The sequence below is a fragment of the Perognathus longimembris genome, chromosome 4 (assembly GCF_023159225.1).
Source record: "Perognathus longimembris pacificus isolate PPM17 chromosome 4, ASM2315922v1, whole genome shotgun sequence".
NCBI classification, from domain to species: domain Eukaryota; kingdom Metazoa; phylum Chordata; class Mammalia; order Rodentia; family Heteromyidae; genus Perognathus; species Perognathus longimembris.
This window is the reverse complement of record NC_063164.1, coordinates 84,749,298-84,765,983: the sequence shown is the minus strand read 5'-3', so window position 1 is coordinate 84,765,983 and position 16,686 is coordinate 84,749,298. Positions and strand designations below refer to the sequence as shown.

At 42.2% G+C, this 16,686-nt stretch overlaps 1 protein-coding gene across 5 annotated transcripts in view; it reads left to right on the top strand.

Moving 5' to 3' along the window:
* Window positions 1–16,686, top strand: part of Mgat5 (alpha-1,6-mannosylglycoprotein 6-beta-N-acetylglucosaminyltransferase) — a 365,603-nt gene that overhangs the window by 329,057 nt on the left and 19,860 nt on the right. For all 5 annotated transcript variants that reach the window (XM_048345586.1, XM_048345584.1, XM_048345587.1 and 2 more), the window contains 2 exons: window positions 3,436–3,552; window positions 9,661–9,735. In XM_048345586.1, coding sequence (XP_048201543.1) covers window positions 3,436–3,552; window positions 9,661–9,735 — 192 coding nt within the window. The remainder of the gene's footprint in view (window positions 1–3,435; window positions 3,553–9,660; window positions 9,736–16,686) is intronic.

Sequence of the window (16,686 nt, the reverse complement as noted above, 5' to 3'; positions counted from 1 at the left end):
CCAAAAGCCAAAAGTGGAGCTCTGGCTCAAGTAGTAGAGTGCTAGCCTTGAGCAAAACTCTCAAGGACAGAGCTCACAATTTAAGTTCAAGCCCCAGGTCTGATACAGAGGAAAAAAATATATACATATACTTAGAACTTATTGTTTATATCTCAGCAAGTGAAAGTTTTAACCAAAGTATACATCATTACAGAAATATCTCTTTGTGTCATACAAATGTTTAATGGTAAGCAGTAATTTATCCACATAAATTGATCCCCATCAATTTCCTTTGTGTCTCTTTTTTGCCTTTACTTGAAAATAGGGGGAAAAATGAGATTTCAAAATGTGAGTTTAGCTTTGTTTTTATTTCTGCATTGGATCTATTTTTGAAAGCTGTTATACCTGCTCAAGAGAGGGGAAAGTTCCATAAACTATATATACTTTAATATAACTTGAATGTTTAATCTTTGTATTGGGAAGCATGTTAGTAGACTGCAAGTCATTATTCTAACATTTTGTATACTATGACAAACTCTCTGATTTCAGGAGGGGGAAGTTCCATAAGAGAACTCATGTTCTCCTTAAAGATTTAATAGCCACTCTGAAATAATGTCTCATATTTAATAAGATTTTTATTACTTTTACAAACTATACTCCAGTAAATTTACTGATTGATACACAGTGAAGTAGCTGAGATCTGATGGTTCTCAATAAATAATCAGGGAAGAACATAATGTTCAGAGGAAGCTAATGAATCACAAATGCCTTACTCATAAAATTAAGCAACCCTCAGTAAATGTAAATCAATTAAATGATAATGGCTCAGCATTTTGTGTTTTCTAAGTACTTAACACAACCTTGTAAACAAGCAGGGATTTTTGAGGAGAGACAAGAGACTGCATCTAATACATTACTGAATAGAAACACTGATAGCAGTTTTTATTTACTCTGACTTCCATAGGACTAATTAGTTTGTTTTGTAGGACAAAAATAAAAACTGGTGGGTATTTTGCTCATCTTTTTCTGTGTGTCGGTCAGTTTTAAGTGTGTGCTAAAGGCTTTTGTTTTTCTTTTTATTAAGAACTAACTCAATTGCACCCTCTAAGTTGTCATACCCCTTTCTGTTCAAAGCTAGTAATTTGTTGAAGGATTTGAACTTGGTGAATTTGGCTCTTCTGCTTTCTGCTTTATATTTCTTGAAGAAGTACAAACCTGTCTAAACTCCAGAATCCTTGTGGGTACAAAGGAAACCTGATAATGTGAGTGCACATGATTAATGCAGTGCCTGGCCCAGCCTGCGTCTTGATTGATAGGTTCTGAGCTCAAATAGGTGCAGAAAAAAAAAAAATTGTGGTCACATGGGCCTCAAATCTCCTGTAGCCTGTCACTGACCATAGAACCCACCAAAGGAAGAGGGCAATGTCAGAGAACGAGGAGCTGCCCCAACTAGTTAGGGACTAGTGAAAGATGCAACTCTGGGCAGAGGAAGTAGGAAGGAGAGAAGGCGGAGTTAACCACATCCTTAAGAGATTGCAAGATTTTCTCATGTGATTTCTGGAGTGGTTGGCAGGAAAGACTGCAGCTGGAGGCCAGTGACTTGTGCCCCAGTTTTCCTGCCCTGGTAGCCCACAGTCACCGATGTGGCAGGATACCAAGAACCATGGCCAAAAAGGAGATGAAGGCTAAGCATTAGATCACCCAGACTTCCAAATATGTATGTGTGTATGCATGTATGTAAGTATGTATGTGTGTATGTACATATATATATATATATATATATACACATATATGTATTAAGAAGATAAAAAACCAGGTTGGCCTCTAAAGCAAAGATCTTAACACTAAGGGAACCAACACCAACTTTTACAGTAAATATGTTATACATTCCTTCTCTCTGCTGAGATGAAACTTGTAAATAATATAACCTGAGTAATTAAAAAAAATTATTATTCTCTAACTGTAATATAAAGAAGAAATAAAAGGCAAATAATCTATAATGAAGTAATACATATTTCAGTATCATGTAGCCAAGAACGATACTAGAAATATATCTTGTTCCTCCTTACAATGGGCATTTTTATTTAAAAGGAATAAAACATTTAGTAGAGCATTGTCAACATTCTTTGCTTTTAAGTATGAGTGTGTATGCATGTCACACATATGGACATAATTGCCATGACTACAAATGGTAGCTACAAACTGGTAACTGGACCACTTGAGGTGTATTTTACTAGAGAGGCTAGTGTCCTAAGTGCCATTAATTTTGCTGGTGAGTACATAGGAAATTAATTTTGCTGGGGCTAGTGATGTGCCCCAGTGGTTAAAAGAAAAGTAGGTTTAACTTACACAAATCTCTGGGTTCAATCCTTAATGAAAGAGAAAGAAGAGAAATGGAGGGGAGGAAAGAGTTGTTGATCAATAGACAAATTTTTCTACAGGACTGTCCAAACCATTGTCATATGTCTCCACCACAGACTAAGGGTAGCCTCATTCAGTCATTGTAGTAACTGAAAATGTTCTCCCAACTGTTTACAATGCTCCTTTACACCAGAAACTCTAAAGGATGTGAAAACTGAGGGGGAAACATGATTGAGAAAAATATAGCAGTCTTGAAGAATGAGCTTTGTGGAACTCAAATTTGCCAGGATGCATACTCGGTTTCTTTGGCCACACATTGTTCTTAAACCTTTAGGATAAAAACCACCATCTTTTCTGATTACAAATTGTCTTTATAAATTTCAGGCTCTGATTTATGGTTTTCTGAGGGTGCTCTGTTTCATACTGTCACCTTTGTATGCACCCTTAGTCATCTCCCTATGACTTCAGAGCATTGATTTTTATTGCAATTTTCTGTGCTTGCCTGTCTCTTCTAGCCAGGATAGTACATTACTGAGTTTATCGAGGTGATATTCTGGTCTGAGTTATGAATGAAAGTTAAGTGTTCCTTAGGAGTTCAAGCCACCTGTTGTAAGGGCTTGTAAGGTGTAAGCCAGTGATAAAGTACCCACTTGGCATGCACCAGGCCCTTGGGTTCAACCCCCATCCTCACCAAAATGGAAAGAGGAAAAACTGGAGGGAAAGAAGAAAGGAAATCAACAAGACAGAGATGGGGGAATGGGAGGGGAGGGGAGGAAAGGGGATGGGGTGTAGGGTGTGTGTGTGTATGTGTGAAGAAATGGAAACATCAATAATAGCTTCTTTTCACCAGTTGTGACATTCTCTTATCTCCAAAGTGGGATTCCAAATAGAGAACCACCACTGCATACTGTATGTTTTTAAAGTCTGCTTGTTTTGTCAGGAGGTGTTGATAATGGAAGGGAAGGACAAGAATGTCTTGTAACCTGGGAAGCACAACTCAGTACCATCAAAAACATAGCATTTCATCTAGCACAGGAGGTTCTTCAAAAATAATTCAGTGTTTGTGAAACAAGGGTGTTATTTTTCTCTTCCCAGCTGACATCCCAACATCCTTATGCTGAAGTATTCATCGGCCGGCCCCACGTCTGGACTGTGGATCTCAACAACCAGGAGGAAGTGGAGGATGCAGTGAAAGCGATTTTAAATCAGAAGGTTGTTGCTTTTATTCCACATTCCCCCAATGTGTACTGTGACCTGGTTATGTTGAAAGAGTCACAGGCCCTTAGTTTCAGTAAACAGATGGTTTTCACATGAGCTGGAGTCAGGAAAGAGACGAGCTGTAGGATGTGGCCTGGGGACTTCCTGGATGTTCTGTGAAATGGAAAACAGAGCTGGTTCCACGTGTGGACTTGGTTTCTCCAACCTGTGGACAGGCTCCTGGGTCTCTTGTCTAATTATTTCACACATACTGATAGGAAAAGACAGCCTGCCACTTTTACTTTACCTACAGAGGGGGGGAAAATGGAAGAGAAAGAACTAATGGAGGAAATGCTGTGAAATGTGATGGAGAATCTGTTTATTCCTTTGGTAGAACCATGTAAAAATGACTTGATTTTCTAGACTCTTGAAGAGGCATTTGTATCCACATGCAGAGATGAGCCTGGTTCCTCCATAGAAAGTATACCATCCTGTATGGGTTCTGATATCTCAAGACACCCACGATCTGTCATGTCCAAGGAAATCTCTGAGCACTTTTCTCATATAGTTTTAATGTGTGAACAGAACTATAGGAGATGTGCTGTGAAGATGGGCTGATATTGTGGATATGGATTCCAATTACTAGCCATACTCCCTCCTCTCTAATGTAGAGCTAATATTATCTACTTTATCAGTCCCTTGTGAGGTCATACATATAAGTGCTAAAGTACAGTGTCTGCCTCATAGTGTTGGGACATTATTCTTTTGTAATAGATACTCTTGATTTCCCCTAGACCATAAGAAACATGAAGGTATCATATATATATATCCATATATATATATGGATATATACATATATATGATATATGATATGATCCATATATATATGGATATATACATATATATGGCTATATGTGTTATATGTGTGTGTGCATCCCTGCTGTATTTGAAGCCTTATGATTAGATGGATGGATGGGTGGGTGGGAGGATGGGTGGGTGGGTGGTTGGATAGTTGGATAGATGGATGAATTAAGTAAGGAGAGGAGAGGAAAAAAGGAATGATGTTTGCAAACAAACATGTAAGTTAACACAAGGCAAGTGCTGTTGAGTGCCAAAAACAACATACAGAAGGTCTAGGAGGGAGATTTCTGTATAATACTACATTTTGAGTGGAGTCTTATAGAATGAGAAGCAAAACTAGGTTCAAAATGCAGTGTACATAAGAGGACAGATATAAAAAGGCATATATCCTGAAAGGAATAGCCAATTTGTCTCTCCTTGGGAAGGGCTTTGTTTCCTCTTGGGGAAATAGAATGTGTTGACCCATCTGTGGCCCACAGAACTGCCCTTTCAATTAATTCCTATCATCTCCAGGAAATGAAGCATTATCCATGCTTTGCTACCTTATAAATGGTCTGGTTATTGGGCTTAGAATCATTCTCAACTTCAAACTACAACAGTCAGATAAGAGCTATGCTTGGTGAGGAATGAGTGGGAAGCTGAAGTAGAAGCAGAAAGCTGGAGATCATGGAATCCAAAACTTTATGTGATAGATCCATTTTGTCAAACCAAAATCTAGCTGAAATGCCTGCTTGGTAGAGTGCTGAGGAATGGTCCAGAGTTCTGTAGTCAGCTCTATTCACCGCATGGATCCTTTAACATTGCACAGGTTAATTGAAACCCTCATCAACCTAATTCTATACTATTCCCAAACCTACATAAGACCATTTAAAAAAGTAATTCTAACAATAGTTTCTTCATAGAGCAACCTTGTTACAAACCGTATGTCAATCTTTGTACAATTCTATAGAGTGAGGCTATACTCCTGTTTTACAAAGAGAGAGAGAGACAAAATAATTTGATGTTGCACAGCTATCAATTAATAAAGCTTGTGTTCAAAGTCTAATATTTTGACTAGGTTCAGATAATGTAAACTAAAAAGGAAATGGATGGATCAAGTGGTAAAGAGGAATGGTGTGATGGAAGAAATATGATAAATACAAAACCTTAAAGTTCCATAATAGAAATAGGTAAGAAATTTAGTGTTAGGTTTTCTCACATTTATCTCCAAGATCTTTACGTGAAAAGAAAAAGAGGAAGAAAAGTTGACATATCTTTTAAAGAGTAAACTTCCAATAAAACCAGACCTAGAGATGGTCTAGATGTTGGAATTTTTGACAGCAGTTTAAAATGTTATAATGCACTAAAAGGTTTTGAGAAAACAAAGTGGACAAAGTGTGTGAACAGATGGGGAATTTCAGTAGAAAGATTGAGACTATTTTTTAAGCCAGTTGAAAAATGCTAGAAATGAAAAGTATAGTATCAGAAATGAACTCATTTCATAGCATTCTCAGCCAATGGTGTATAAAAAAGGAAAGAAGTCAGTGAAGCTAAGACTTGTAGAAGAAATTACTCAAATAGAAGCACAAAGAGAAAGGAAAGAACATGTAAGATCTATGGAACAATACTGAGCATCTTGGCTTACATGTAATTAGAATCTCAGAGGGGACAAGAATTATGTGGAAAAAATATTTGAAAAGATATTGGCTAAAATTTTAAATGAATGAATGCTATCAAATTAAATATCCTGGGGTTGGGGGTCATTGCTTCATTAGCAGAACACTAGCCAATGAGCAAAAGCAGCAAGTACCAAAAATATCCTAAGAGCATGGTTACCCTCATGCAGAATAAATACAAAGAAAACCATGCCCCGATACAGCAGGATTGTAGTGCTGAGGGCAAAGATAAGGGGTGGGGGGAACTCTTGGAAGCAGCTAAAGAAAGCTTTATTACAGGCTGGGCATATGGCCTAGTGGCAAGAGTGCTTGCCTCGTATACATGAAGCCCTGGGTTCAATTCTCCAGCACCACATATACAGAAAATAGCCAGAAGTGGTGCTGTGGCTCAAGTGGCAGAGTGCTAGCCTTGAGTAAAAGAAGCCAGGGACAGTGCTCAGGCCCTGAGTCCAAGCCCCAGGACTGGCAAAAAAAAAAAAAAAAGCTTTATTACATTTAAAAGAATAATTTAAAAAATAGCTAACTTCTCATCAGAAATAATGGAGACTGAAAAAGGGTCTCCAAGGACCAGAACACACAAGACCTTTAAATAGGCAATGATAGGTAAAAATTCTGCATTTCATAAATATGAACATTTTGAGCAGGGGAATAAAATGACCTACATCTGGCATCCTCCACAGGAATTCAAAGATCTGCCTAACCCAGAAACCTGTGGTTACAAAATAGAGGCACTTAGGCAAAATCACTGGTCTTCTGGTACATTCAAAGATGATCTTTTATTGATCTTCCATGAATTGGGGGTCATTCAAAGTCTCCTTGATCTCTGAGAGAAATTCTACATAAGAATTGTACCCTGACTTTGGAGTGTGAGTGGGTACTAGTGGACATGGAGAGTCTCACAAGAAGGAAGGTCAAGAGCAGAAGGTGGGAAGTTCATGGAAAGTTCCAAGGCCAGCAGAAACTCCCCAGTCCAGCCTGCAGGCATCCTTCCTGTGACCTTCAGTGCATGAGTAATGGGCCTCTTTCCATCATCAAGAGGACAGGAAGGCCCCCTTGCCTTTTTGTAATGAGCCCTACTTGGCTCTCTCTGGATGTGGTTTCAGTATTCCTTTTCATCCCATACCCCAGGAGGCCCTGCCTTGTTTCTGAAGGACATTAGGCAGTCCATCCCCCTAGCCGACACAACAGCTCCAGCTTAGACACATGCCCAGTGCTCCCAGAGCCAGGTCTGGAGGACTTTCCTACCCAGAAGGCCCTGTTCCTACCCACACAGCAGGGTAGCCCAGGAATGCAGTTTCTTCCCTCCTCTCCTCACTTATAGGAAAGTTGTTAAGCTTCATATACTTTAAGAGTGAAATGGTCCCAAAGCAGCAAATGAGTCAGCATCCATTTCGTTTAACTGGGTGTGGGTTGGTAGGAGACCAGAAGAAGAGCTATTTTTCTATAACTCATTTTGTTTTCTAATGGATGCCCTTTGCAATATGCTGTGAGAATGGCTGTTGAGCTTTCTGCCTGCTTCCCAATACAGAATTGAATCTGTTGCTGTCATGACAGCTGACTACTAATGCATGGAATTCCTACTTGGCCTCTTATAAATGTCCACTTATATGTCATGTCCTCTGTTCTAAATGGTTTGTTTTTGTTCCTCTATCAACTACTGAGAGCAGACATATCTGTAGGCCAGTTATAGAACATGTCTGGAGTGAATTCACACCAGAAATGGAGTGAATGCCCTTTACAAGAAAAGAAAATTGTACCTTTTGAATGAAGAAGTATGTCTAAGTCAGAGCCAGGCAAGTGCCAAAGCTTGAGATGGGAAGGAGCAAGCTGAGGTCATGGAAGTTTGTTTTTCAAAGTACCTCTTCAGAGGTAGCATACTGACCTCTGTGCTTGTGAAGTTGTGGGCAGTTGTCCCCATGACATCATTGGCTCAATCTAGACAGATGTGAGCAGGTGTGGCTGAACTTAAACCAGTTGATGCAACCTGCATCTAGATGTGTAGTTAACAGTAGGCTAGAAGGTTTTAAATCTTGGTTTGCTATTTGACATATGAACACAGATACACACACACACACACACACACACACACACACACACACACGGAAAAAGCATGGCACAGGACCAACTGTGTGGGTGCCCATGAAAGAATGTCCCATCAGAGGTTCAGTTCTCAGCAGCCTCAGCTCCTAGATGTTCTCTGGTTCTCCCTGTAGATTTGAGCTAGGTCAGTAGGGGAGGGTGAAGGTGCCCCTCTCCCCTGTCACCAACAGACACTGTTGAGCTCTCTGAAGCTCTAATAGATGGATCTTCCAAATGCAGTTTCGTTTCACATTGGTGTACTCCTGAAGATGCAGGCCTCAGAACATGGGGAACTCTACAGCAGAGCTCAAACCCACCATTCTTCTCAGGTGTCTCAATATCCATCAGAATGCCCCTCTTTGTCCCATGAAGCACCTCTAGGGCTTCCTGCCCCCTCACATAATGCCTAGGCTCATAAAATCAGCTTTAAAATTACAAGGCTTTTAGACAACCCCAGTGAGACTGTCTACCTAGTTTCCACAATTCTCATAGTCCTAAGCTCCAGCTTTTTGTCTTTGTCAAATCTCACAGTGCTCACTCAGCCAGCAGTCTTCCTCCTCTTGGCTGTCCCCAGTCTTCATTTTCTGGATCCATAGCTAGCTTTAAAAGTCCACCATGAGCAGAAGTCTGCTTTGTTCTGTAGCAAGGGCTCCTTGGGCACATGCTAACTTCCCCAAGTAATGTAGACCAGTGTCATTGTCATTGCCATAGACCCTTACACTTCTCTGTCTTTGCCCTTTTCAATAATGGTAACCATGCATTTATTCAACAGGTATTTGCAAATATCCTGAATGTACCACACCATGCTCAACCCTGGGACACTGATGATTCATACCATGTCTTTCCCCTCTGTGCTTACTTGCTAGCTAGTGATAAGCTGTACCTTAGGCTGAATGCCTTCTTTATGCTAGCTACTAACTTATGCACTTTTCCCCATGTATTCTTCACTATAGTTTAAAAGAAGTGGTACCAGGCAGCAGGGCTCATGCCTGTAATTCTAGCAGTTCAGAAGGCTGAGATCTGAAGATCATTGTTCAAAGCCAGGGAAGTAATGTCTATAAGATTCCTATCTCCAGTTAACACACACACATACATACACACACACACACACACACATACACACACACACACACACACACACACACACACACACACCACCCCACCCCCAGGAGTGGAGCTGTGTCTCAAGTGGTAAAGTGTTAGCCTTGAGAAAAATAACTCAGGGATAGTTCCCAGGCTTTCAGTTCAAGCCAAGCCTCAGGATTGGCACAAAAAAAGGAAAGTGGTGGAATTTATTGCCACCTATGTATGTATGAGGGATCTGAGACTTAGAGATAGTAGATAGTTGGTTCATGGAATCTGTACTTAGGGAAAACCACAGTGAAGCTATGAGCCCTGACTGTTGACTTTCATGTCTGTCTGTCCTATCTGCTGCTGAGGCTAGCTCAAGGCTTGAGCCCCTGTGCCCACATAGCCCATAGAAGACTGGTACATGCCAGGGATCATGTGCTATATTTTGTTTCCACAGATCGAACCGTACATGCCATATGAGTTCACATGCGAGGGGATGCTGCAGAGAATCAATGCTTTCATTGAAAAGCAGGTAAGCCTTAGCAAAGGTCAAGACTTGGCTTCTGAGTCCTGTTCTCTCTCTCCTTCACAGTTGAGAAAGAGGGTGCAGCATGCGTCTGTGGTTATTTTCCTGTTCTGGAAAATTCTAGAAGCTATGTAATGGCTTGTTGGAATTCTGAAAGCAATGAAGGAGCAGGTCTTGGGGTTTATTGTTTGCAATTGGAGAGGATCAGTTAGAATAGGAGCTGGAGATGAGTGGGCAGATGGAGTTTTCCTGCCCACCAGCTCCTGTGCCCTAAGCAGATTCTCTGGGGGCATCATCAGGACTGGGAAGCATGAGGGGACAGACAGATTATTCTCTTCCCTGTCTTTATTCTTACCCCTACAAAGACAGGGACTGAAACCTCAATTTCTAAGCAATCTTTTAATAGTATATATACCACAATTCTAAGCATATTAGGATTTCTTAGAGTTTTGCAAATGGAACCCCTTTTCAAATGAAACCTCACATAAAGCCTCTGGAAATAAAGCAGATAAAAATAAGAATTCAGTTCCAAAGCAAGGGAGATACTCACAGTCCCACTACCCCCAACAGGGTTTGGAAATTATAGCCCTACTTCTAGAAGTAAAGGCCACAGAGCTCATTCATTGCCTTCCCTCTAGAATGTTTGAATTATTTGAGCTTCAAAAGCAACACAGAACTAGAAATAGACAGACGCAGGCCCCCAAGGGCAAAGGAATCTGAACTCCTTGACCAGATTCCAGAAATAAGGGGCTCCTCCTGATAGGTCAAGGCAGAGTATTTTAGGGTGATCAAGGGATCTTTACACAATGGGAAAGGAGAACTATGCCAGCTGAAAATAGAAATAGTAGGTTGAGTATTTTAAGTAAGTCTAGATTATGAGCCTAATGGGGTTTCAAAGGAAGAGTTGGTAGCTTGAGGAGACTAAAGCTCTGGGGTGTGAGCCCCAAGGCAGTGTGTCTGAGCACCTGAGTTTTTGATGACAGCACGGCTTGCCCTGCAGACCAGCCCCTAGGCTCATCTCCCAACACTTTCTAATTATGTGAGTGTGGGTATTTGTTACACTGCCTCTCTGTGCTTTATTTTCCTCTTATGTAAAATGAACATAATAAGAAGACCTTCGTGCTCAGAGAGGGCATGGCACATAATGCTTAATGAATGCAATCTAATAGTATTGGTGTTTCAATTATTATGCTGCATCACAGTATATCATAATATACATTATAACCATGTATATTGTAATATATATCACTCATCAAACTTGACCATGGTAGCTTAAGCATTGAGTCACTATCTCATTCGGTAGATCATAACTCTATTGACCATGCATAAAGTCTATGCACCAAAATATGCAGAACCTCACTTCCCTTCTCATCCACAATTTCACTTCCTGAGTGTTTTGTTACCCACCATCAACCACAATCCAGAGATACTAAGTGGAAAATACCAATACAGTATAATAAGGTATTTCTGGAGAGAAATTATACCCACATAACTTTTATTATGCAATAGTATTATAATTGTTCTAGTTTATTTTTAGTTGAGCTGTTTGAGCTGCCTAATTATTAAATGGTACCACAGGTAAGCATGCATACATAGGAAAAAGGCATGGTATGGAGGTTGGTGCCGTTTATGGTTGCAGGCACCACTGAGGGTCCTGAACACCATTCTGTAGGCATCCATGGATGCAGCTGTATAACATCTCATTTAATCTTCACAGTAGGACCAAGGTGGCAGCATTAACCCCATTCTCTATATAATGAAAGCTGAGATTCATAGTATTGGGGTTCATAGGTGGTAGAATCCAGTTTTGTTTCAGGTTTGATGTGAAATCTACATTGATATTTACCAGAAACTCAGGAGGTAGCAGGGGTCCTGGGCTTTGTCTTCCTACCTTCTGACTACTTAGCCTCTCTGGACAGCTACTGGGCTTCATATAGCGATAGATTAAGACATCTCTACCCTGGCTGCCGTCCATCTCAGTCTCTCTTGAGATCTTATCTGATCCTTTCCACTGCTTCCTGCACCGTCCTATTCTTCCTGAAGTCACATCCTCTCAGGTTACTCTCTAGCTCATATAGAGGGACTCTTAGGTTTATCTCACTGCTTGTGCTTTTTTCCCTGGCTGGAGCTTATACGTATCAGCCAGTCCTGACAATGGTGTCATGTCCTCTGTATGCCTATTGGTAAGTTTCCTTTTAAGTAGAAAACTTCTGTTCCCTAAGTTAACCTTGCTAGGTGCTTCCATCATGCTGGGGTTGTGCCTGTGTGTTCATCCCTAAACCGCAGGTGCCTCATACCTGCCTGCCATATATAACAGGTATCCAGCCCATCCCTGCTCAGAGACTGTGTAAGTGAATGAGTAGGTGAACAAATGCAAGGGGGCTTTATTGTGTTCATGTGTAGTAGGAACCAAAAGGCTGTGAGTGAATTCTCTTCTAGGAAACATGCTTATGAACCTGCCCTGTCTTCCCCATCACCTCCTAGGTGCAGGAATCCAGTGGTTCCTGGTTTGTTTTGAAAGTGAGTTAATTTGAGTACAGATTTGTCAGCTGGAGCATCTGTGGACTGCATGGGCTGTTGGGGAGAAGTATTGTTAGAGCCTCATCCCTGTGCTCAGGAGCTTCCATTTCAGAGGAAACAGTGAAGCTCACAGCAGTGCTGCCGCTGTAGGCACAGATCTTTGCAAGTGATAGAACCCATATTCTTTGGGTTCATATTGCCCAGCCTGCAGAAGGGTGGGGGGGAGAGAGGCAAGAGAAGAGGGTATTTGAAGGCTCCTTAAGGGAATTGAGTCCAGCAAGAAACAGAGGAGAGAAGAAGGACAGGACAAGTTGAAATGCCAAGGCTCCAAAAGATGGCTATGAATGTTAAAATGCATAGCTATGACTGAGAAGGGTGAAGTGAGAAACCAGACTGGAGGAGGAGTCAGAGGGTAAAAAGATGCCCAGACTTCGCTGAAGTATTTTGAAGTAGAGTGGGGGTTCGCTACAATGAAACGGGGTCCCCCCCAAGGAGGGGATTCCTGGTTCCCCCAAGAGTCCACCACACAGTCTCCAGCTACAAGATGACAAAAAGACAGATTTATTGGGGAAGTAAAAAGTGAACAAAAAGTGAACCGACCGGCCTTGGTTGCAGCTCGAACTCAGGAGCCGAAACTGCCTACCACGTGTGCAGGATCAGGGCCCAGACTCAGGAGCTGGGACTGCCCGCACCTGTGCAGTCCAGACTCAGGAGCTGGGACCGCGTCTCCGTGTGGTCCTCCAGACTGGTTATTATAAGGCAAACATCACAGTCAAACGTGCCACACGCAGGTGACCAATGAGGATACAACACTTACAGAGCATGCTAGGCCGCATGCAGGTGGCCAATAGAGTTACAGTCTGTCTCATAGTATCTATTTGAACCAACCTATCATTCCAGTTAGAATTGGTGCATGGATTTGGCGGGGCTCACATGATGCAGGTGGATATGCCTACTCATAGGAGGGCACGGGTTTAACCTTGAACATTCCTTGAACTTTCCATGCTTCAGATGGTAAAGCAGTTTATACAATCTTATCACAGCAAAGGGGAACTTCCTTGGATAGGGTGGGGGAGATCTTAGTGAAGATGGAGTTGGCTTCTGCTCTAATCTGAGCTGGAGTCAACTTGAAGTTCCTCCACAGCTAATGATGGCACTGGCCAGATCTGACCTCCCTATTACACATTTCAATTTATTTCTGGGATAACAAGAAGCCTAAGACATATTTTACCACTGAGTTAGCAGCATTGTCAGTAGTTATCGTATATTGGAAAAAAATCTTGTTACGATTTTGTACTGGGGGCATTTCTCATAAAAAACATTCTCCTAGTGCTCCTAAATGAGCAATAAAGGAGGACTTGGGGGCTCATCCCAGGAATTCTACTGGACCCATGATATTCCCCTGGTGCCAGAGGCAGCCTAGATCCTATTGGCTCATAGAGTCGGTCTTCTATTAGCCCCAGGCCTGGGATTTTAAAGCTTAAGGCATTTGTTCTTTTTACAGCTAGCAGAATATCTTCAAAGATCAGTGGAGGTTGGAGAACAGGGTGTTTTAGACAGGAACAGGAAACCCTGCAGCCTTCAGGAGGCACTTCCGATGCCCCAAGCTGTAGGAGCCTCTGAGCTCATTAACCTGATCTCAGCCTCCAGAATCCTCCATGGGATATGCAAGGGAGCATGGGAGCTTTTACCCAGAACCCTTTCAAGGTCATCCCTCCTGCCCTACCCCCACAGCGGCAGGAGATGGAGGAAGCCAATTGGCAGTAATAGAGAGCACCGTAGGCTTCAGTGTACACTTTAACAATCGCTGCAGGAAACCTGCCTCAGACCCAGCCAGCCTGGGGCGTGGGCTCAGTGGGGAAGGAGACTGAATTCCTCTTAATGCCCCCCCCACCCTTCACTAAAAACACTGATGTGCATGGCTCTTTGAAATAAGCTGTCTCAAAGGGGAACTGCCTCCAGCACCGGGAGAGTTGTGCCAAGGCGAAAATCCCTTGTGATGGAAGATCAAGCTTGATTATTCTCTGACCTGAGTGTGTCCTAGCTTGTTAAGATTTTCATTATGCATTTCTTCAGAAAGTTATGTATTTGCCTCCAGCCAGAGAGCTTAGCAGGTTCTTTTGAAGGAATGGCAATGTTCCAGTTGATTTCTGGGGAAAAAAAAAAAAAACACTCAGGTTCTTTAAACCCTATTTTCTGCTTCCTATAAAGAATCTCTAAATATACAAGGATGGTCAGTCACAGATGGTTTGTAAAAAACTGTGTAAGTCATGTGAAAAACATGCTGAAGATACAGAAAGACAAAAGGAGTCAATTCCCAGAGCAGAAAGAGAAGAGAGCTCCCAGGCTCATCTTGAACTGCCTAAGGCATGTATAATATTGTTGGGGTTCATCTATGCTGTAAGACTCACCAGCAAGGACAAACTGTTGGTGAATCTGCAAAGTTTTAGGTGAAGGAACAGTAGAAGTGACAGGGGCTGCAGGGAATGAGAAAAGGGCATTGAAAAGAGGGGAAGATGGGCACTGGCGTGGGGAGTCTTTGCTCCTGAAGTAGCCATGGTTGTGGTTTCCCAGCCCTTCTGGCTCAGGCACAGGCTGAGTCATGATGAAGCAAGTCTGGATCCTGATGTCTGGCTGGCTCGCCTCTAGCTCTGATGCCACCATCTCTGACCTTGGGCACATTACCAAGTCTCTCCTATTTTATTAAATGGAGATAACACTGTCCACTCCACAAGGTTGGTGCAGACAGGCTAGAGCTCATAACTACTGTGCTGGGCCCAGCTGGATCCTCTGAACACCACAGCAATGGACTGCGGGGGCGGGGGGGAGTGGGAACTTGAACCCATCAACCAACATGTGTTTGTTAGCTTCACCTGGTATAATTTACAGACCATAAAATTCATTCCCTGTAAGGGTACAATTCACTGACTTTTTAAGCAGGGATATTGAGGTACAACTACCACCTCAGCCTCATTTTGCAACATTTCATTCATTCCTGAGTGATAACTATTTATAAGCAATCCTTGCTCTTGCCCCAGTCATAGGAAACCACTGATCTGTTTTCTGTCTCTCTAGATTTGCCTTTTCTTCCACTCAGTAAAGTGTTGTTAATGTTCATTTGTGCCGTAGCACTTCTTAGCACCTACTTTTCATTGTTGAATAGGATTCCATGGCACATAAGTACCCCAAAGCTTTTCCATTCACTGGCTAGCAAACATTTGGGCTATTTCCACATATTGCAAAGAGTTCTGTAATGAATGTCCCATGCAGTCTTTAGATGTGTGTTTTCACTTCTCTTGCATGGATTCCTTGTAGTTGAGTGTTGAGCTCCTCCCAAGGCAAACTTGGTACCTGCATTGATTGGCAGGTGCTGGTGGTCCCTGGAGATTGGTTCCTACTCCTCATCTTCTCTGTTGCCCTTATGGAAACACAGATTCACATCTCTTTCTGGGAGCAGCCCCAGGGCCTCCTATGAACAAAGTTTGCTTCTTTTACAGTACAGGCTAGGGATGAGCAGCTGAGGTGTGCTTCACCTAAGCACTGTTCATCAGTATTTATTAAACATTCTTTGTATTCTAGGCACTGTATTTCCCGGCAAATATATACATATGTACATACATATGTATACGCGCGTGCGCACACACACACACACACACACACACACACACACCCTCACATTACTGGTTGATTGTGGGACAAATGCCATTTTCATAATCTGGACCCTCCCCCTTGCTTCCCCCTCAAGCCCTCTGTTTTATTTTAATTATTTTGTGAATGTCTGATCTTCCTCCTCAGAGACAGTGAACCCTTTTGTCTGCCAAGGGCCATTTGGATAGTTATAACATCATTACAGGCTATATAAAATTATCGGTTCAGGCAAATGGGACACAGGAAACCAATGAGAAGCATCATGTATCTGTCCTGTCATGTACCAAATGAGGATCTTAATATGGTACATAGGCCAGATGTTCCCCATCCTGTGGGTAGCTCCTGCCTCTAGACCTGTACATCAGAACCATCTTCTTGGTTCCAATATCCTAAAAAATGGTGGACTTAGGAACTGTGTTAAAAACTTGGCCAGGTCTGAGAGGAGTAGGGGCTTCATTCTGCACTGCACTCCATGTCCTCATGCTGGCTCTTCTCCCCCTTTAGGCTGTGCCAGGTGGGAAGAGCCGCCTGCTTGGAGCAAAGTTTGGCACAGCCTAAAGGGGGAGATGGGCCAGCCTGGCCTAGTGCTTTCCTCTTAAGGATGCCTTTCACCTCAGCTCAGCCTTCTCTAAGTCTTTGTGTGTCTGATAACTCATGTGTTCTCAGGACTGCTACTTAGCCTCTACCATAGAGGCCACACTCATGTTTTTCTACCAGTGGCTTGTGCTCATGTGTTGAGAACATTGCTTTTCCTCACAGATTTTTGGGTGGATACATCTCTCTTCTACT